This window comes from Panthera pardus, unplaced genomic scaffold (assembly GCF_024362965.1).
Source record: "Panthera pardus isolate Hobbes unplaced genomic scaffold, ASM2436296v1 HiC_scaffold_10, whole genome shotgun sequence".
Taxonomy (NCBI): domain Eukaryota; kingdom Metazoa; phylum Chordata; class Mammalia; order Carnivora; family Felidae; genus Panthera; species Panthera pardus.
This window is the reverse complement of record NW_026526655.1, coordinates 54,301,531-54,325,284: the sequence shown is the minus strand read 5'-3', so window position 1 is coordinate 54,325,284 and position 23,754 is coordinate 54,301,531. Positions and strand designations below refer to the sequence as shown.

The 23,754-nt window shown below is 36.6% G+C and overlaps 1 protein-coding gene across 7 annotated transcripts in view; it reads right to left on the bottom strand.

The window, feature by feature from the left end:
* Positions 1-23,754, bottom strand: part of SESTD1 (SEC14 and spectrin domain containing 1) — a 151,012-nt gene that overhangs the window by 65,961 nt on the left and 61,297 nt on the right. For all 7 annotated transcript variants that reach the window (XR_002083311.2, XR_002083315.2, XM_019460933.2 and 4 more), the window contains 2 exons: positions 13,836-13,926; positions 9,112-9,225 (listed from right to left, as the gene is read on the bottom strand). Coding sequence is in view for 5 of the 7 variants with exons in the window: in XM_019460933.2 (XP_019316478.2) it covers positions 9,112-9,225; positions 13,836-13,926 (205 nt within the window). In the remaining 2 variants the exon portion in view is untranslated. The remainder of the gene's footprint in view (positions 1-9,111; positions 9,226-13,835; positions 13,927-23,754) is intronic.

The following is a 23,754-nucleotide window of genomic DNA, read 5'->3' as shown; positions in this document are numbered from 1 at the left end:
GGCAAGGATTTAGGCCTGAAGTAAAACTGGAGTGCTAAGAAAGTAAACTATGCAGACAAGGAGATTTCTGGAAGTTGGAAAAGCGCAGAAACAGATTAGAAAGTAAATAATCTACATTTCAAAAAAACAGAGAGAGAACTCACACGTATCACAGTCAATGTGGTGAAACAAATTTGGAATCTCACACTAGGTGATTTTTTTATTTTCTTTAATGTTTATTTATTTTTGAGAGGGAGACAGAGAGAGCAAGTAGGGGAGGGGCAAAGAGAAAGGGAGACACAGAATCAGAAGCAGGCTCCAGGCTCTGAGCTGTCAGCACAGAGCCTGATGCTAGGCTGGAACCCACAAACCATGAGATCATGACCTGAGCTGAACTTGACGCCCAACCGACTGAGCCACCCAGGTGCCCCTAGGTGATTTTTCTCTAAGCTATTCATTACAGCTTCTCAAGTTACAAAATACTGGTAAGATTTCCTATATTTCTGTTAACAGTTCTGAAAGAGATCACTAATACAACAAACCTTCATAAAAGGTTTAAATATGAAGCAGTGAAAAGTCAGGGCTATTTTATCTTACGGGAAATGTTTTATTTCCCCTCAAAGTGGGGGAAATACACACCCAAAAGCAATCATCCCCAAAATTAAAAACAAAATTAGAAAATAAAGGTCCAAAATATCACATTTAGGTCATGCATATTATGTCTAATCCCTTTACCCCAGGATTCTTCATATAAAAACACACAAATAATGCCATAATTGCTAAGAAGTCTAAGGAAATATTTTCCAAAACTACAGAAAAAGGTGTGAAAATCTTTAACTACTTAATAAGAAATAACACTGCAAATTAGAGCAGAATTATTAAACAGTTCAAAAAGACACAAATAGGTAGGTATCATTGCATTAGAATATTAAGCATACTAGCCAGTTCTTTATCTCCTATAGAACTTTCTTTCAAATATTTACTGACAATGTCACCTATTCTAATCAAGGGATTGTCAGAAAAACTACATTTGAGCAGAAAAGCAAACCTCCTTAAAAATCAAACAATTCCTTACCTTGGAGAAAGAAGATAATACCATAAACTCAAGATTTCATTTCTCAAAAAAACATTTAAAATAATACATTTTCCTAAAGAATTTCTTTAGACTGACTCACTGGCAATACTTCTCCCCAAAATTCTGACAATCTCAAGAACACTCTCTATAACATTCTATAGTATGTTATCATTTTTCCCAGAGCATAACAGAGAAGTAGTATACAATGAGCTTGTTTTAAGAAAGGATTTACTAAATTGTTAATACTATAAAATACTGAATTAAAGGGAACTTCATTAAACCATCAAATAACATGATATACACCAAATAGATCAATTTTGACTTTTCCCATCTAACAAATGCTAAGGATGATCTTTAATTTTAAAACAGTTACGTAAGATGCGGAGTGAGTTATTATAAACCATTTACAAAATTATCTATTTTTATGTTCAATTTTAAGACTATATATAAATTATGATGAAAATGGTACTATACCTTCAAAAACAGAAGGGGAAATTATTTTCATAACCTAATCTTTGAAATTTTAACTTTTATACTTTAAAAAAATTGACTGGTTTATTTTTATAATTTTTACATTTCTTTTTAAGCAACTATAAGTGAGAAAAGGTTTGTAAGCCTAGCCTGATAGACGACTCTTTGAAAGGGTAGAAAGTCTTTTACTGTTCATAAATGAAAGTTCAAATTTGATTTAATTACAACATATGCTATCTTTTTTACCATAATTTTTGAGTACCAGAGACATCATCATATGCTAACTAATAATTTTGATGAAATGAGATTCATGTGTCAGAAAATCTATCTCAATCTTAGGAATGGGCAGAAGGTATTACTGTTCTTTCAAGAAATGCTGGGTCTGTACCTTTGATTGACTTCCTATAGACTAGTCAGAGACAGGTTAATTTGTAGATATTGTTCAGAAAAATGCAAATAGTTTATGATCAGTGAAACTGATCAGTTTTGGTCTAGTGAAATAAAGCATAACCTCAAATTTAGAATTTATGGATCTAAAGGACATTGAGCAGTTTTGCATCTAACTTGGCAATCTTATCTGTCTGTAAAAATCCTAAATTCCTCAAAAACTCTTAACCACACCTTACAAATTACTGATAACCTCATCAGACAATGATTTACCTATGTATGAATTGTGTTTATGTTATATTTTCAAGAGTGTCATGTTTCTACTTTTATGAAAATCATTCTTTAACATATGCTTGATCTACTCAGGATTATGGTAGAGATCATATTCTGATTTTTGTCTAACTGCTAAATAATTCTAAATTATTTTCAACTATTCATCTCCATGAATAATATGTATAGATACCATTAAATTCTTGAAGAAAAGATTAATCAGTTACATTCAAAGTAGGTATCATTTTAAGCAGGAATCTAAACTTCAGATCTACCTCCAAAGAAATGTGAAACCTAGAAAACAAGCACAAAGGGAGCCAGAATAAAACAATGGAACTGCAAAAAGTTAGATAAAAAATATCACTACCCTACATAAGTTTTTCAAACTTTTGCCAAGTCCATTCAAAGAAAATAAAAATCATAAAAATGTTTAAAGGTAAATACTACTTGAAAAAGTGAGAGGTTAAAGTAAGACAAATTAAATAACTACTCCACAATACTTAATTAACTAGCACATATGACTGCTTAACTAGTTTGAAGAGAAAGGTATTTGGCCATATTGTCTTTAATCAAAACATTTGTGAAGGTTTTCTTTAGTATAGAAACTTACTTATAAAAAGATTCAGAACTTGTTTCTCCTTTATTCTCCCTAGAACATTCACTCTTTCCTAATAAAACATTCCCAAAAAAACTTAACACAGAACCTCTTACTCTGCAGGCACTTACATTTCATTTTTTATTTTACTTAATGGTAAAAATGTGTGTGGAAGATATGAATTAAAAATGTGTCTTTGCGGGTTTACTACAGATTCATGTGTGTATATGTGTTTATATATATATACATTATTTCAACGTGTATGTCTGCTTGTATCTGTTAGCTGGGGAGTATTTTTTTCAGTAAGGGAAAACTGCTTTCTGCAAAAACTAGAAAGAAGTCATAATACATGGAGCCAGAGGTGCTCCCAACAGAACGTGAAGGAAGTCTCTGGTCCTGGATCCTAGCATTAGTATGGCCTCAAAAAAAGAAAAAGGAAAAAACAGAATCAGATGCAGTATTAAGAGGAGATAAGAGAAGAAAACAATTTATAATGGTGGCTGATTAACATTGCCAGTAAATAACTTTTACTCTCATGAATAACAATAAAGAATAAGGTAAAGATCCTTTGTGATTATTAGTCTCCCAATTTGAGGATAAGATTAATGCCGTACTACTTCAATTTTATCTTGTCATTTAATAGACTACAGATACTATCATCTAACCAGCAAAAGCTATCAAAGCCACGAGGTAGAATGCTGCTGAAGGACAAAAAGTACATGAATATCTGAACTGCTAAAAGGGAAACTGAACAGGTAGGTACCTATTTCAGAGATAGGACAATACATAAGGAAATATTTAGGTGAGCAATGAGAGCTGAATATTCAATAGCTGATGAAAAACATCAGAGAAGTAAACAGGAAGAAAGTCATCTAGAAGAAAAATTTAGGAAAGATGATGAGCAAGGAAATGTGAATTCATGTGGGAAAAACAAGCTGTCATTAAAACAACAAGTAGGTGTTTATTTGATGAATGTTGTTGACAGATGGTAATAAATAAACTTTTCTTATGGATAATTCTATAAAGTAAAACATACTGTTGCTTATAGGAATGCTGTACTTATAACAAAGTTGTACTTTAAAAATATTTAGTATATATCCAAAAACACAACCTTAATTACAACAGCCCAAATGATCCAAATAACATCAAGGAAAGTAATTTTTGATTAAACGAGAATCTATGTTGAATTTAATTATACATAGCTCTAAGTATCATATAATGGCTGTGCTGAACTGCCGCTTAAAGTTGAATGTGCTTGGCAGTACATTAGCCAGCATTTGAAATTACTCTCATCTCATTAAGATATTAGGCTTTTTAATAAGTGCCTAGTGCTTATTTACTCGGGAAAATATCCTAGCTAAATCTCTTCAATGACTGAAAGAAAACAATATAGTGATATAAAAACTTTCATAGTTGGGTTTTAAACATCAATCTATGACACCAGATCTAAGCAGAGAGGAACTCTGTTTTCTACTTTATTTCCAAGATGCAATGTGTTTAGTCACTATGAACTCATATAGCATGAGACTCAACTAGGCATAGCATTTCTGAGCAGATGCCTATGCTTAAGCAGGATGTGACAGGCTCTTCACAAAAGGGATCTTCTCTCCTATTCTGTGTTCGCAGCTTTAGTTTCTAAACCACTGGCCTCTGCTCACTTTCTCTCAGAGCAACATTTCCTGCACAACTGGCATGAACAGCAGACCTCCCTGCCTGTCAGAAGTACTCACTCATCATGGCAACATTCAGGCAACCTTTATTCTCTTCCCTCACTACACTTTTATTTCTCCCCCCTCGGATGCAGTTTCTCATTCAACTATCAGGGTAACACCTTTTCTAACGGTGTTAGAAGGCAGCCTTCCCCTACAGTGCCGGCACATCTTTCCACTAAGTCCACATCACAGTCAAGTCAACCGATGACAAAAGTACGCAAGATAAAATGGGGGTGGGGGGGGTGGGGGGGGACTCGACTCCATCTGCATAGGATGCAGAAAGCTGAGATGAACAATGCTCCAACCCTCAGAACACCACCACCAGCACCACCACCACCAAAATAATGCAAGTTAATCTGCAAAATGACAACTTTTCTTCAACACACAAGAGTTACCAGGAAAACCAATTAACCTGAAAAACAGGAATAGGTTAGCGCTTTCAAGAAAAGATGGGACTAGAACACTTGCTTTCCTGAGGAAAATGCCAGAAATGATACAAGCCAGGTAAGGATTAAGCTACCATTTTTAACAAATCGCTAAGGGCCAAATGTGAACCAATGTGAAAATACAAAACCTCCGGAAAGTACAGACACAACAAGAATTCAATCTCACTTGCAGGCTCTTCTACACAGACCTCCTGGGAATCATGAGAAAGATAAGGATGGTTAAGATAAGAAACTTCAGGGGCACCTAGGTGGCTCAGATGGTTAAGCATCTTACTCTTGATGCATCTTACTCAAGTCATGATCTCATGGTTGTGAGATCGAGCCCCATGCCAGGCTCTGTGTTGAACGTGGACCCTACTTAAGATATTCTCTCTCTCTCTCTCTCTCTCTCCCCCCCCCATCTGACCCTCTCTCCCACTTGTACTTGCATGCACTCTCTCTTCTCCAAAAAAAAAAAAAAAAGGTAAGAAACTTCAAACAGCCTCTCTCAGATATAGACCTGGGAGACGTGAACAGCAGCCACCACTGAAAAGGCATGAAGATGAGACAGCCCTGATTCTTCAACTCTGTCTCCTCTAGAGAACAAAAACCTTTGCATGATGAGGGAAAGGGAACAGAACCCAGATGACCTTGGAGCACAAATACAGCCCCACTGTAGCTGGAGGAAAGGAAAAGAAAAATCTTCTGCTGGAGGCAAGAATATATGATGAGCCCACACCATCACAGCCCTTCTAAAGCTGGGAAAGAGGGCTCTACTTCCTAGACTCAGTGTCACAAAGCCTGCCTAAGACTGAGACTGAACCAGAATAACAGAAAATGCCCCTCGGACAACCACGGAGTAGCAAGGAACAGCAGTCTTTGGTTGACAGAGCATCTATAATGCAGAGAGAGATCTTTTCTGAGGCAAGGTACAAAGGAAAGACCTCTAGCTGAGGGTGAAATAAACACTGAAAAAAACAGTCTCTGGCAAGCTAGCACCATCTTCAACACAAGGTAGCTCAAGAGGAATTTGAAGCCTGTGGTGCACTAAGGAAAATAAAAGCAACAACAAAAGCCAAAGCCAACTCAACTGCTGGCGTGGCTAACTCTCCTGCCCCACTAAAAACCTAGCGAAAACCAAGATGGGCCCATGAACACGCACAAATACTATTTACTTCAGTCTTTACTATCCTAAACAAGATGTCCAACATGCCACAAAAAATAACAAGGCATGCAAAAGGCAATCAGGAATCAAAGCAAATGACGTAACTAGAGTAAGACAGACCCAGATACTGGAACTATCAGGTAAAGAATTTAAAATAACTATAATACACGCTAAAGGTTCTCATGGAAAAACTACAAGAAAACAGGCAAGAACAGATGGGGGATTTCAGCAAAAAGAAACTATAACGAAGAATCAAAAAGAAATACTACAAACAAGGGGCGCCTGGGTGGCGCAGTCGGTTAAGCCTCCGACTTCAGCCAGGTCACGATCTCGCGGTCCGTGAGTTCGAGCCCCGCGTCAGGCTCTGGGCTGATGGCTCGGAGCCTGGAGCCTGTTTCCGATTCTGTGTCTCCCTCTCTCTCTGCCCCTCCCCCGTTCATGCTCTGTCTCTCTCTGTCCCAAAAATAAATTTAAAAAGTTGAAAAAAAAAAAAATTAAAAAAAAAAAAAAAGAAATACTACAAACAAAACACATGGTAACACAGATGAAGTTGAGTTTACAATGAATGACTCATCAATAAACTCAACAAAGCCAAAGAAACAAACAGTAAACCTGAAAATGTTATCAACAGATGGGCACCTGGATGGCTCAGTTGGTTAAGTGGCTCTCTTTAGCTCAGGTCATGATCTCAGTTTGTGAGTTCAAGCCCCACGTCGGGTGCTGTGCTGACAGCTCAGAGCCTTGAGCCTGCTTCAGATTCTATGTCTCCATCTCTCTCTGCCCCTCCCCCTCTCATGCTGTCTCTCTCTCTCTCTCTCTCTCTCTCTCTCAAAAATAAAATAAAAACATTAAAAATTTTTTTTTTTTAAAAATGACAATGCATCAACAGGAAATACCCGAGGGGGGGAAAAAAAAACCACATGGAAAAATAAAAGAGAACACCAACCCAGAAATTTTCAAATGGTCTAATATACATGCAATTAGAATTCTAGAAGAAGTAGAAAAAGAAAATGGAGCAGATAAAATATTTGAAAAGAAAGTAAGAATTTTCCAAAATTGATGGCAGACATCAAACCAGAGATGCAAGAAGTTCAGGGAACACCAAAGAGAATAAATACTAAATAAAATACATCAAGGCATTACATAATAATACTGCAGAAAAAACAAAAACTAAATGAAAAATCTTGAAGGTGGCCAATGGGGGAAAAAATATATGGCACACAGGGGGCCAAGGATACAAATAACAGAACTCTCCACAGGAGCTATGGAAATAAGTCACTGGTATGATAATGTCCTGAAAGAAACAATGAAACAAAATTCTATAACCACTGAAAATATCTTTCAGAACCATATTAGAAATAATGGTTTTTGTTTGTTTGGTTTTTTCAGGGAAAAAAAAAGGCTGAAAAAATTCGATGATAACAGACCTGCACTGCAAGATACATTAAAGGAAGCCTTTTAGACAGAGGACTATATTAGACAAACAGATGAATCTCCAAAAAGAAATGAAGAACACCAGAAACGGCATAAAGATGAAATTCTTTTTTTTATTTTAAACTGATGTAAAGAGACTATCTATGGCAAAAATAGTAGCCATCTATTGTGTGTTTACAGAATAGAAGTAAAGTGTATGAAAACAAGGGGAGAAAATATTGGATATACAGTGTTTTAGGTAATTTCCACTATATGTTAAATGGTATATTATTTGCAAGTAATAGTCCATTAATTAAAGATGTATATTATAGGGGCACTTGAGTGGCCCAGTCCGTTAAGTGTCAGACTTCAGCTCAGGTCATGATCTTGCGGTTCATGAGTCCGAGCCCTCCATCAGGCTGTGTGCTGACAGCTCAGAGCCTGGAGCCTGCTTCCAATTCTGTGTCTCCCTCTCTCTGCCCCTCCCCTGCTCACGCTCTGTCTCTCTCTCTCAAAAAGAAATAAACATTGGGAAAAAAAAAAAAAAGATGTATATTGTAAACCTAGGGTGTACACACACAAAAAAAATCTAAATAAGAGATATAAACTACAATACGGATAAAATGTTATCATAAAAAATAATCCAAAAAATAGAAAAAGAACCAAAAAATACACAAAACCTAGCAAGATAGATTTTAAACCACCTGGTTTTATGAAATACTAAAATAACAGATTATCAGAATGGATATGAAGCAAGACCTAGGGGCACCTGGGTGCTCAATCAGGCATCTGACTTCGGCTCAGGTCATGATCTCGTGTTTTATAGGTTTGAGCACTATCGACAACGGCCAAAGTATGGAGAGAACCCAAATGTCCATCAACAGATGAATGGATAAAGAAGGTGTGGTATATATATACAATGGAGTATTGCTCAGCAATCAAAAAGAATGAAATCTTGCCATTTGCAACAACGTGGATAGAACTAGAGTGTATTATGCTAAGCAAAAGCAGTCAGAGAAAGACAAACATCATATGACTTCACTCATATGTGGAATTTAAGATACAAAACAGATGAATATAAGGGAAGGGAAACAAAAATAATATAAAAACAGGGAGGGAGGCTCTCTCGCCCTGTATTTAAGAGACTCTTAAATACAGAGAACTGAGGGGTTTGTTGCTGGAGGGGTTGTGGGTGGGGGGATGGGCTAAATGGGCAAGGGTTAAGGAGGACACTTGCTGGGATGAGCAGTGGGTGTTATATGTAGGGGATGAATCACTGGATTCTATCTCTGAAATCATTATTGCACTGTATGCTAACTTGGATATAAACTTAAAAATAATAATTTTAAAAATATGTTAAAACTAGGGAAAAAAACGCTAAAAAATACAAAGAGTGATACAAATGAAAACAAGAAAGAATTTGTGGTCTTTGACAAGGAATCATAATCTATTCAACAAGTATGTGAATGTCAATTATATACTAATCATTGCTTAGGCACTGTGTGAGAACTCCTTGAGCACAGCTTGGTATCCAATGACAAGCAAACAAAATAATATCAGCAAAATGCTATTTTTAAAGATACAACACACTTCTGCTTTTTTACATAGAGTATATTTACCTCAAAGCCAAGTCTATCCTTTTCTTTCCAAAAACAAAAATGTGTTACTTTCTTATCCCAGAATTCATCGGGCTTCACTACACAAACAAGGGACACCTCAGCTGGAACAACATTCTATAAAATACAAAAAATAATAATTATAAATTAGACATGTAAAATGAATATTAACACCATAAATTACTAAATGTTCACGGTTAGGCTGAATAATTAAGAGACCTTTGGAAAAGAATTAAAATAATAAAGAAATGTTCCAAACTTCAAAACATACATGGCAATAAAGAAATACTTGGAAAGACAAGCTGATTCAGAAAAGACTTCAAATAAACAATGTAATAAAAACAGTACATGTGGGGGTGCCTAGATGGCTCAGTCTGTTAAGTGTCCGACTTTGGCTCAGGTCATAAGCTCATGGTTCATGAGTTCAAGCTCAGCATCAGGCTCTACTCTTGACAGTGCAGAGCCTACTTGGGATTCTCTCTCTCTCCCCCATTCTCTGCCACTCCCCCACAATCTCTCTCTCAAAGTAAACAAACTTTAAAAATAAATAAATAAATAAACACTGTACATATGAAATTACTTTTGTTTTACTGAATCTTTGTAATAGGTTATGTTCAGATTAAACTACAATATAATTTAAATTAAATAACTATCAAATTTTGTTTTTGTGTTCAAAAAATTTTGGGGGCATAACAAAATCATCTTGGAGAATTTCTTCAAATGATGTAAAATCAATTTTTTCACAAAATAAATTTTTTGCTGGCAATTATACAAAGAAGCCAAGATTCTACTTGATTATTAACTTGAAGAAGAGGATAAGCTAATCTTTGACAAATACAATTTCACATTTACTAGATATGGTTATTCATATTACCTTAAAAAGAATGGAAATTAACATTTACTGAGTCAATAAATATTCCATGTATATTTTATCAGCAAACCCATATAGTCTATCTTTAAAATAGATCTGAGGGCACCTGGGTAGCTCAGTCAGTTGAGCATTCACCTTTGGCTCAGGTCATGATCTCAAGGTTCATGAGTTTGAGCCCCATGTCAGGCTCTATGCTAACAGCTCGGAGCCTGGAGCCTTTTTCGGATTCTGTGTCTCCTCTCTTTCTGCCCCTCCCCTGCTCATACGCATGCACGAGTGCTCTCTCTCTCTCTCAATAAATAATACAATACATCTTAAATCTATCCATTTCTACCACCTGCATTGCTAACATTCCCAAACTAGTCAGCCTTTTAAAATATCCTCTTAACAGGCCTCCCTTCTTCATATTTTCTCATGCTCAGAGTAAAATTCAAACTCCTACCAAGGCCTAGAAAGCCCTCCAAGCTCAGGGCCCCAATGACCCTCAGACCTCACCTCATACCCCTCTCCCCATAGATCACTCCCCTACCACAGCCACACTAAGTTTCCTGCTGTTCCTGCCTCAAGCTTATGCCCTTGATGTTTCCTCAGTCAGGAATGTTTTTTGCCCCGTACACAGAAGAATGCTCCCTCTGTTTATTTAAGATTCTACTCAAATATTCCCTCTTCAGACAGACCTTCCCTGACGACCCTATCAAAAGTAGCACCATATGACTCGGTCTCCTTTTACCACTATATTTTTCTTCATAGCATTTATCACTATCTGATGTTACATTACTTAGTAATTTGCCTAATTACTTACTATCTGTAGTAATGTACTACTTTATGTACGATATCTAATATCTTACTATCATGTCAGTCCTATATCTCCAGCCTTTGATAGTGCCTGGTATATAGAAGACACTCCATAAATAACTATTAAATAAATGAATTCACATTAAATAAAATTGAGAGAATGAGATCTACTTGAATTTCACAGAAGAATAAACAGAGTTTCAAAGAACTAAAGTAACTTGTCCAATATGACAGAGTTGTTCAGTGATGGAGCTTAAAGAGAAACCAGATCTGACTCTAAAGTTCTATCACACCATTTCAAATGTTCTAGACCAGGAGTCAGTAAATTCTCTCTCAAGGTGTAGACAGTAAACATTTTAGGCTTTGCAGGCAATACAGTCTCTGTTGCAACTACTTCAATCCTGTCATTATAGTATGAAAGCAGCCATAAACCATATATATGAATGGGCATAGTTGAGTTCCAACAAAACTTTATTTATGAATTCTAGGGGTCAAATACCATTCAAGACCATAAATGGCAAAACTGAATAACAATAATAAATTATGGTTATAATTAATTATTATTAAGGAGAAAATAGAAATCTTTCCATTTAAACATGTTATTGGGCACGTCACAAATCTAGTGCCCCCTGCAATTACCAGGCTATGAATTAGTTAAGTAAATTCAACAGTATCAAAGTTATCAGAGAGGCTGGGAAACTTAGGGTAGACTGAGGTTTATTTATATATTGACTTTTGGAAGACTATTATTTCAAAATCACTGAATATTAAAGTTGCGAGAAACAAGAGAAACCAAACTCATTTTAGAGAATATTAGTTACAAAGCCAACACTAAGCTCTGGGATCCCAAACAACTGGTACTCGTACCTTTTGAAATTAAAGCAATGAATGATTTTGTATGTAGAAACTGCTTGACTAGGAGTAAACAAAAGGCCATTGCAACTTCTGAAAATGTTAACTACTAATAAATCCAAAAGTTGTTAAAATACCTATCGGAAAAGAAATCCCAAGAGGGGATTAAATCATCCATTGACTGTTCTTCAAAACTGCCAATGATCAAAGTCCAGTTCAAACAGCAAGCCCCAAACAGGTCATCTGTGACACAGGTGAATGACAGGATGAAAGGAAGAACAACACAAGGTCATAATTAATGGATTTCTCACCTAATAGTTATTTTAACAACTTTTACTGAGAAGAATTCATCTTCACGGGTGGGATATAAAAGTGCTCAGAACATATCTGACAGAAAAAGTTATGGAACATCAATCTGTGCTCCCGTAAAAACTGATCCTCTAGAGGCTATATCCTTTCCAACTCGAAGGAGTAATCCTAATGATGAAGGTTTAGGCCACACATTTGAAAACAAGGTGATGGGTACCTTATTTGGGAACCTCCTCCAATACATCCCACTGGTAAATATACACTTTGTAAAGGATAAAAACAAGACTTAGGGGTGGGACCATGTTAAGTTCTAACCGTGGCTCTTTCCCATGTTCACTGTATGAACCTGGCTAAGTTACTTAAAATCTTTGAGCCTCAGTTGACCTTTGGGGATAACAAAACCTGCCTCCCAAAGTTCTGAGGATAAAATTAAACGACATAATTTATATACAAAGCTTAGTACAGTCTTAACCATATGCTTAATCATATTAAGCACTAAAAGTATCCTCATCCCTCAAATCCCTTTTTCCTAATAGTCCCAAATAAAAAATAAAATACTAAGAATCATTCTCCATGGGGCACCTGGGTGACTCAGTCAGCTAAGCATCTGACTCTTGATTTCAGCTCAGGTCATGATCTCACAGTTCATGGGATTGAGCCCCATGTTGGCTGTGCTGACAGCACAGAGCCTGCTTGGGATCCTCTTTCCCTCTTTCTGCCCCTCCCTGTCTCTGCCTGCGTGCTTTCTCTCTCTCTCTCTCAATAAATAAATAAACATTAACAAACAAAAAAAAGGATCATTCTCCTTAGTTATCATTTGAAATTTTATATTATCTTCCTTTCCACAGAACCCCAAAGCAGCTACTAATTAGTTCCCAATCCATTTAAAATTCTTGATCTTTCTTCCAATATCATTAATATTTACTTAACTGAATTTCACTATCCTATGTAACTGCCAACTTCTATTTTCCCCAAACTGACCTGCCATCAACTCTCTTCATTATATTTGCTTCATTTCTGAGCTATCATGAAGTGAGTGTCCCTGCCAGGAATGCCCTTTTCACTTTCTTTCATCTAAATTAGATCATCTCTTTTATTTAACTCACTTAACTTCTATATTCTCTTGAAGCCCTTCTACAGAAACCCAGATATGTGTAAGCAATCTGCCTTTCAATCACTCAAATGTCTTATTTTTCTATTTCAGATCACAACATCTTCAATACCCTTATAATAAAGCAACAAATATTTACTAGGTCCCTAGAACATGCGAAGGATCATGAAAACGTTCTGTGAGGAACACAGAAAAACACAGACTAGGCTCAGACCACGGACTTTGTAACTGCAGCTGTTTATTAAATGCTGGTTTGTGGGCTGCTAAAATCCCCAAGGACACAACTGTCAAGTACATTTCTTCTGGCTTAGAAATAAATAACAACACCATCATGAGTCCTGGTGCTTTTTGGAGGAAAAGGAACAAAAGGGAAAAGACTGCTCAGAACCACATGAGAAGCTTTTTCAGAACAGACTTACCCAAATCGTGCTCTCTACCTACAGGATCAGAATGGAGTAGACAGGGGATGATGCAGATACCACAGCCTGCAAAAGCTCCCAGTTAAGTCCGACAACATTACACTTTTAGACTCACTGGCCTACTTATTAAATTTCTTAAACATGACATACTATTTTTGATCATTTACAAACCTTTAGGACTGAAATTCATTTTACTAATCAAAGTCATACCTCTAAGAATTGAATTTTAAAAATCCAGTAGTGTCCATTTCAGAACTCAGTCACTGCCGAGAAGTCTGGGCACAGTCCAATAAATGAAATGCATTTCCATTATCACTTTATCTGTTGCTATAAAATAAAACCATTTCCTGATAGACAAAAATAAAATTACCTGTAGCATTAAGACTACTGTTTTCACCACATTCCACTGTGATTTTCTGCCATCCACAATCACGGTAAATCCTCTAGCCTTACACTTTTCACTGAAACAACAACAAAAAATTACAAAACATTAAAATGGCCTTCATATTTTGTTCTTTATAATCCTAAATAAAGTTTATAGCTTAATCACATATGGAGCAGCATTAATCTCACTTGATCTGGCTTACACTGTCATTAATAAAATGTTTAAGAGTATCCTTTCAGTTTTCTCAAACAATTTACTTTTTTCATTTCAGGAAATGTTGACAATCTACAAACTAATCTGGCAAGAAAATTACTCTCAAAGTACAGAATGTCAATGGCCTAAAAAAAGGAAGAAATCAAAGCAACATTCAAATAATCTCAAAAGCCTTTCAATTTCTTCATCTGTAAAATGGGATCACAGTGAAGTAGATAACTAGTGGCTGCCAAGTGCTTACAGACTTCTTACCTCTCCTTCCTGCCAGAAGTATAAGGTTAAAACAGGTAGAAAATAGTGTAAGCTATGACTAACCAATAGAAATGGATTCCCTGGTGTTCTTTTTAGGAAATTTAATGAGATGAGGTAGAATTTGGTCTACATAGTAATTCAAAGCCTGAATACTCCATGTATGAACATACGACCCACCTCTGCATTCTCACATATTTGACCAACAAAATAAATATCTTGAGTGTTGGAATGTGTTACTGCTATATATTATATTCAATTATTCAAGTATTAAACACTTCCCAAAAGCCTATCCTAGTAAAATGCAACAACTGTGTTGAAAAACTCCATCCTACAGACCAAACTACATAGATGCTTTATTATTATTATCTACTTATAAAATCAATTCAGTGCAAGGATCTCAACTGTCCTCCCTCCAATACAATAGAAGACATTTAGTTTTACTTAGCAGGGCAAAGATTTGGTAGTGAAACCTCTCCACACTCAAAGTTCTATCAGTTACATACATTACAGGAAAGGTAATTAGCAACCCTTTCCTAAAATATAAATCCAACAATCCAGGGGATTTTACTAATCCTGCCTTACTTCCTCCAACTATTCACATTAGCCTCAAGATGGTTCTTGGAAAAGTGAGGTCTAATTCCACTGAGAAACAATAAAGTTTTAAGAATGGGGATGGTATTATTAAAGGTTTCTAAGATCCCTTGTAGGCAGGGATAGAAGCTGAGTTTCCAAAGGAAACTGAGAACTACTCAAAAAATGAGGCAAATTGAAAAAATGTCCATACAAAATATCTGCACACAAACGTTCACAGCAGCATAATTCCTAACAGCCAAAAGCAGAAACAACTCAAATGTCCATCAATGATGAACAGGAAAACAAAATGTGGTGATCTGTACAATGCAATATTGTTCAATGTAAAAAGGAATGAAGTACTGGTACATACTACGACATAGATTAACCTTGAAAACATTATGCTAAGTGAAAGAAGCCAGACACAAAAGCCCACATATTGTATGATTCCATTTACATGAAACTTCCAGAATAAACAAATCCACAGAGACAGAAAGCAGATTAAGAGCTGCCAAGGGCTAGGAAGAGAAGAGACTGGGGAGTGAATTCTAATGGGTACAACATTTTGGGGGCGGAGGGGGCAAATAATAAGAGTGCATGATGGATACACAACCTTGTCAATATACTGAAAACCACTAAACTGTACAGTTAAAAAGGTGATGTTTAAGGTATGTAAATTATATCTCAATTAAAACAATGGTTAAGTACTCTGTTTTTGGATTCTGCATTTTAAAACAAAGGATTCATTAGGTATTCTTTGGGAGAAAAAATGTGAGATAATACAATGATCACTTTGGATTAGAAAGAGCATATAAAGACTTGCTTGGGGAAGCAAATCTGATACTTAACTGCTAGTTGAAGGATCAGGTAAGGAAGAAATTCCTGGAGTTTCCCAACAACAAGACATCTAGGAAGATCACTTTAACTTAGGTAGGATACAAGACCAAGAGAGGTCAACCTAGGTCAGGTAGCTGGCTGTTGAGTAGTCTTCAGAGAAGTAAAACCAACTGAGGGTCTCTGCCAATGCATTGTAGAAATTTGCAGGAGCAGGAGATAAGACACACAGAGCTGTTCAGTGGAAGGCCTCCCCTCACCGGTACTAGAGACAAGATCAGTGTGCCATCCCCATAATTTGGTACTTTCTTTTCAACTGGCATCTGCATCTCGGAGATACAGGTTACACAACCATTTTGTTAAAGAAGTTTTATGTGAATAATACATTTATATTTCAAAGCACACTCTAAATTAATCTGTATGTTAAGACAAAGAAAGTAAGGAAGCTTGAAAATACCATCTGCAGTAATCTTAAGGGCGTAAAAGTGCTCTAAATTTATCTTTTGGGGTAGTTAAAAAAACACCCTTAATCATAATTTTCTCACATTTTACTAAGATAATGAAAATACAATTGAAGGATACTATTTGAAAATTGCAAGACCAGTGATCTCTCAACTATGGGAATGGATTGTGGGTTTTTGTTTTGTTTTTACATTCCTACAAGTGGAGAGATAGTTTCAACTCTTTTCTAATATCTTAAGTTTAGAAGCATGTTCTGTCCTCTATAAAGGGTATGTTAGAGTAGCTGCAGTGCTAATATTAATAAATTTCTATACCTTTAATATGTTTATAATTACATCTAAAGAACAATAAAAACAATCTATTAAGACTGTCTCGTTGGTCCTCCCCCATTTGAGCCTTTCAAGGTGAGGTAGCTACATTAAAACAACTATTAAAAGAGGAGAGGCTCCTTAAGAAGCTCACTCACTTTGACTAGAAACAGACTGGGGATTTCTGGGGTTCAGTACACTGTAGCTCTTCACTAATTTCTTTAATTAAAACTCTTCCACTTACAGAGTTCTGTTTATACTTAAATAATAGAAACTAATTTCACTTATGCTTTTATTATAACTTCTTATTTACAATTTATCCTTAGATAACATGCTTCCAGAAAGCAAGGATATTATCTGACTGATATCCTGGCAGCTTTAGCACAGTGCTTTAAATATAGATATCCTTGGGGCGCCTGGGTGGCTCAGTCGGTTAAGCGTCCGACTTCAGCTCAGGTCACGATCTCAAGGTCCGTGAGTTCGAGCCCCGCGTCGGGCTCTGGGCTGATGGCTCAGAACCTGGAGCCTGCTTCCGATTCTGTGTCTCCCTCTCTCTCTGCCCCTCCCCCATTCATGCTCTGTCTCTGTCTCAAAAATAAATAAACGTTAAAAAAAAAATTAAAAAAAAATATATAGATACCCTTTAAAAATATTAGAGGGTGTACACTGTATCACTCCCCAGTCAGAAAGCAACAGTGGCTTTCCTTCTCCTTCAGAACGGAGGCCCGTACCATGGTTTACAAGGTCCTCTCTATGATGTTTCTAGCCTCTCTGACCACTGTTCCAGAACTCTGTCCCTCTCTCAAACTGCTCCCCCCACATTACCTCCTTGTTGATTTCACAAGCCTGCTTTCACCTCAGGGCGTCTGCACTAACTGCTCTTTCATAAATGCTCTTTCCTAAATGCTCTTCCATCAGATATCTGTGCTACTTGCCCCTCACTTCCATCAGCTCTGGTAAAATATTATCTTATCATTTTGTGAAATAGTACCACACACACCATCCTTAACTCTTTTCATGTTTTGTCTTCATAGCATTCATAAACATCCAACAAACTGGGTGCTTATTGGTAACATTCATTTGATCATTAGCTATAAGGCCCATAAGGGGAGGGACTGGGTCTCCTCTCTTCACCCATTTCCTCAGCACCTAGAACAATGAGGAGTTCATTGCAGGGTCTCACATATTTACTGAGTGACTAGAGACTTGTGGTATTAACAACTGTATAATTTTTTGGCAACTCATTAAAGCTCTGCATTCTGGTGTTTATTCTGTAACATAAATGAGTTTTTCTACAATTTTGAAGAATTGACTTAAGACCCAAGTTTGAATGAAAAAAATAAAATAAAACTAAAGAAAATGGAAAGATGACTTCTATAGGTATTGAATCACTACAGAATCAATAGTAATCTGATCAAGATTAATCTGGGCAAGTACTTGGCAGCATTTCTATAAAGAAGATTTAAGAGTGGGGAGATGATTCTTAAGGTAACTTTCCAATCCTGATGATGTACTATGATTCTATATTGGGATGATCAACAAGTTCCTAAACTTTAAGCTAGAAAATAATGATTTTAAATACAGGTATACCTCATTTTATTGTACTCTGCTTTACTGCACTTCACAGGCCCTGCATTTTTTACAAACTGAAGGTTTGTGTGGCAACCCTGGTCCAGCAACTCTATAGGCACCACTTGCTCACTTAATGTCTCTGTGTCCTACTTTAGTAATTCTCACAGTATTTTTTTTATGTTTATTTACTTATTTTTGAGAGAAAGATTGTAAGCAGGGGAGGGGCAGAAAGAGAGAGAGACAGAGACAGAGACAGAGACAGACAGACAGAGAGACAGAGAGAGAGAGAGAGAGAGAGAGAGAGAGAGAGAATCCAAAGCAGGCTCTGCGCTGCCAGTGTTGAGCCCAGTGTGGGGCTCAATCTCATGAACCATGAGATCATGACCTGAGCCAAGATCAAGAGTCGGACACTTAACTGACTGAGCCACCCAGGCACCCCAATTCTCGCAATATTTCAAACTCCAAATTATATATATTTGTTACGGTGATCTGTGATCTTTAATGTTCCTACCATAGTTGTTTTGGGGTGCCACAAACCACACCCCTATAAGATAGAGAACTGAATATGTGTTGTGTGTGTTCTGACTGCTCTACCAACAGATGTTCCTCTGTCTCCCTCTCTCCTCAGGCCTCCCTAGTTGCTGAGACACAGTAATATTGAAATTAGGCCAATTAACAACTGCTCAGTAGCCTCTAAGTGTTCAAATGATTTTGTTCTTTGAATCGAAAGCTAAAAATGATTAAGCTTGGTGAGAAAGGCATGAAGAAAACCAACAAAGGCGAAAAGCTAGGTCTCTTTCACCAGCCAGCCAAGTTGTGAATGTAAAGGAAAAATTTACTGGAGGAAATTAAAAGTGCTACTCCTGTGAACAAATGAACTATAAGAAAGCAAAACATTCTTTGGAGAAAGTTTCAGTGGTCTGATTAATCTTCTGATTAAACCAGCCACGACATTCCCTTAAACCAAAGCCAAATCCAGACAGTACTATGGAGGCTGAGAGAGGTGAGGAAGCTGTAGGACAAAAGTCTGAAATTAGCAGAGTTTGATCTGTGAGGTTTAAGAAAGGAAGCCACCTTTAGAATGTAAAATTGCAAGGTAAAGCAGCAAGTGCTGATATAGAACCTGCAGCAAGTTCTCCAGAAGATCTAGCTAGGATCATTAATGAAGGTGGTTTACTCTACAGCAGATTTTCAATGTAGACAGAACAGTCTTCTATTAGAACAGCATCTTTAGGAGATGCCATCTAAGACTTACACAGCTAGAGAGGAGAACTTTACAGCTGACTGTCAAAGGACAGGCTGTCTTGTCAGGGCTGACACAGCTGATGACTAAGTTGAAGCCAATACTCATTTACCATTCTGAAAGGCCTAGGGTCCCTAAGAATTATGCAGATCTACTCTGCCTGTACTGTGTAAATGAAATAACAAACCCTGGATGAAAACACATCTGTTCACAACATGGTATACTGAATGGGCTTAAGCCCACTGTAGAAACCTACTGCTCAGAAAAACCGATACCTTTTAAACTACTACTGTTTATTGACACTGCACCTGTTCACCCAAGAGCTCTGATGGAGGTGTACAATGAGATTAATGTTATTTTCATGCCTGCTAACACAATATTCACTCTGCAGCCCACGGACCAAGGAGTAATTCTGACAAGGAGTAATTCTGACTTTCAAGTCTTATTATTTGAATATTTCAAAAATCTATAACTGCCAGAGACAGTGATTCTTCTGATGGATCTGGGCAAGTAAATTTAAAACCTTCTGGAAAGGATTTGCCATTCTAGATGACATTAAAAACATTCTTGACTCATGGGAAGAGGTCAAAATATCGACAATAACAGAAGTTTGGAAGAAGGTAATTCCAACTCTCATGGATGATTTCGAGGCTTCAAAACTTGATTGAAGAAATAACTGCAGATGTGGCTTTCCTGTAATATTGGCTTCATTGCAGTGATCTAGAGCTGAACACGCAATTATCTCCAGGATATGCCTGTATATACTGAATATACTGTTGAAAGGAAATGTGAAAGCAAATTAAAAAGTCTTTCAAATGTCTTTTATAAGACCATATTCACCAAGGCTATTTCATATGTCAATCATCAGCTGTGATAGATCCAGGTTAAATGTGAATAAATACTAAAAGTTACCAATAAATATGGCACTGTGACGATAGCAGAGGTGGTTGCAGAGCAGTAATCAGGAACACAAACTAGAGGTCAAAATGCCAGGTTCAAATTCCCCTTGGTTTACCACATGCTCTTGGTCAAGACACCTAAATTGCCTACTCTTTCTATGTCTCAGAACCCTCATACATAAGATGGGGATAATGATGACTGAACTCATCCCATAAGTTTGTTAAAAGAATTAAATGACTTAACAGTATCTATTATTTCCTGAAATCTAAGATATCCTTTTCACATATGCTTCCCAATCATAATCCACAAGCAAATCCTCAGGTCAGGTCCATTCCGAATTTAAAGTCCTACAAAGGAAAGAAATACCAGCCTAGACAAACTTCTGTCCATCAAAATAGTTTCTAATGAGCTGGCAACTTCAGTATGTTTGAATTTACCAACAAAATATAAGATGTTCTGAGAATGGTCAGTTACTAGGTTTAGTCAGCCCACATTTGAGTACACAGAGCTCTGAGAAACTGAAGCAGTAAAATAAAATAGAAGGTAGAAACCCATATCCATAAGCCACACTGACCACCGACTAAGAGTAAGGTACTACACTGGGCTATGAAAAATACAAATTATAAGATACAGTTTCTCCCCTCAAGGAGCTCAGAATCATTTAGAAAGATGAAAGAATAAGGAGTATTTCAGTTAGTGTCTACTATACAGTCAAGACATTATATTATTTGTTACTAAGGAAACAATATACGCTTTTGAAATTAAAAAAATCAAGACAAATAATAAATGTAAAAATAAATAAAAAATCAAGAATCATCATTAAACACATTATGGCTAAATTCCTGAAGAGTCAGAAACGGTTAGTGCTATAAATCTGGATAACAGCAGAATCTGGGAAGGATCTACTTAAAGGAGCTAATAAGATTTAATGTGAAGGACAGACACTGAGCATAAAGAATATGAGCAAAGGCACTATATTAAGTTGAGAAAGTTTCTTAATTTCTCTGCCCTCATTTTTTCATCTATAAAATAGAAATAATACTATCTACTTTACCATTATTTTGAAAACTGAGTTAGTAAAAGTACTAAAACTAAGTGCCTTACATAATAAGTGCTCAAGAAATATTAACTGAAAAGGTGAGTCTAATCATACAAGGTCATGGCAGAGAAGACTGAAAGACTGCCCTTGAGAACAAAGACCTAAGTCTTTCCTGCCTTCGCAATGCACCATGTACAATGTCTGCACTGGCATCAGCAAAATAAATGGCTACTGAATTGAATTCACTGTGCAGAAAAAAAGAGGTCATGGAAAACTGAGAAGGATGATACAACTGTTGTTTTAGCGAAATCAATCTTGGTTTTGCCTGCAAAGTGGGAAGAGAATGGGGTTATTATACTAGTCCAGCTTGACAATTTAGCCATCCCTTGATGTGAACTTAAGCATATAAAAAGGGAACAGAAAGGACAGAAAAATAAAAACTACATGGCAAAGAAAGGAAATACTAGCTTAGCAGTTACATTTTAAAATGGCACATTATAAATTTTCAATACATAGGTGTTTCTTATATTAAAAAAAAAAACACTCATCAAGAGCATAAAGCATGTTCAAAACCCTCAACCATCATGCTTTGAAATAACTCTAAGGACAATGCAATTATACCTCCATCTAGTAAAAGTACATTCGTTAAAGAGGAAAATGGAAGGCACTGGCTCAAAATTTCTTGGGAGTGAGTCCCATTTAAAAAAAAAAAAAAAAAAAAAAAGAGGAAAGCCATCTCAGTCACACTCTCAGACTATACTGAGTCTTCTCAAGTCTAAGAAAACATATCAACGATGAACTAAGATATTCCAATTATCTTCTAATTGCTCTGCAGAGTCCTAAAAGCTCCAAGAAGTCTCCTTAAAAGTGAGGGGGGGGGGGCGCCTGGGTGGCTCAGTCGGTTGAGCGTCCGACTTCGGCTCAGGTCATGATCTCACGGTCCGTGAGTTCTAGCCCCGCGTTGGGCTCTGTGCTGACCGCTCAGAGCCTGGAGCCTGTTTCAGATTCTGTGTCTCCCTCTTTCTCTGACCCTCCCCTGTTCATGCTCTCTCTCTCTGTCTCAAAAATAAATAAAATGTTAAAAAAAAAAAAATTAAAAAAAAAAAGTGAGGGAGGGGGCCCTGCAGCGGGAGTGAAGTCTGAGAAGAGAAAATAAGAGTGGGCAGAAATAGCTGTGGACCTCCACTTCTATCTGTTTTATAAATTCTGCTTCTGGCTAAGATTTGCTTTGAAGAAAAATGTCCATAGATTTTTTTTTTTTAATTCTGAACATATAGGATACATAACCTACAGAATACTAGTAGTTATACAGTCCAGAAAGGAGTAGCATAATGTATTCCAAGTACTGAAAGGAAAATAACCTACAACCAAGAATACCCTACCTACCAAGATTATCATTAAGAATTGAAAAATAAAGGGTTTCCCAGATAAACAAAAGTTAAAGGAGGTCATCACGCCAAAACAGTTTTACAAGAAATGCTAAAGAGAATTCTTTAAGTGAAAACCATAGCCCATAACTAGAAGAAAATTATGAAAACAAAAAAGTTCACAAATAAAAGCAAGCATATAGTAAAGGTAGATTAATGACTTGTATCTTTTAAATTTTTTTAATGTTTACTTATTTTTGAGAGAGAGAGAGAGAGAGAGAGAGAGAGAGAGAGACACGATAGCACAAGCAAGGGAGGGGCAGAGAGAGGGGGACAGAGAATTGAAGGGGGCTCTGTGCTGATAGCAGAGAGTCTGATGCGGGGCTCCAACTCATGAACCACAAGATTATGACCTCAGCTGAACGTAATGTTCAACCAAATGAGCCAGGTGCCCCAGATTAATGACTTATAAAGCCGGTACAGAAGTTAAAACACAAATTATAGTAAAACATATTATATCCACAAAAATTCCAAGGGATACACAAACAGATGTAAAATATGACACACACAACATGTGGGGGTGGGCAATAAAAATTTAGTGCTTTTAGAATGTGTTCCAACTTAAGCAATTATCAACTTATCACAGACTGCTATACATACAGGATGTTACATATAAACCCAATGGTAACCACAAATCTAAACCCAATAATAGCTACACAGCAAAACAGAGAAAGGATTCCAAGCATAACATAAAGAAAACCATCAAATCACAAGAGAGCAAGTGAAGAAAATTAACGGAAGAATTACAAAAACAATCAGAAAACAATTAACCAAATGGCAATAAGTACATACCCATCAATAATTACTCTAACTGTAACCAGACTAAATGCTGCAAACAAAAGATATAGGGTGACTAGATAAAAAAAAAAAAAAAAAAAAAAATGCTGCCTTACAAGAGACTCACTTCTGATCTAGTCACATACAGACTGAAAGTGAAGGAATGAAAAAATATATTTCATGCAGAAGAAAGGGGAAAAAAATAGCTGGGTTAGCAATACTTCTATCAGACAAAATAGACTTTAAGAGAAAGACTGCAGCAGAGCACGTGGGTGGCTCAGTCAGTCAACCATCCAACTCTTAATTT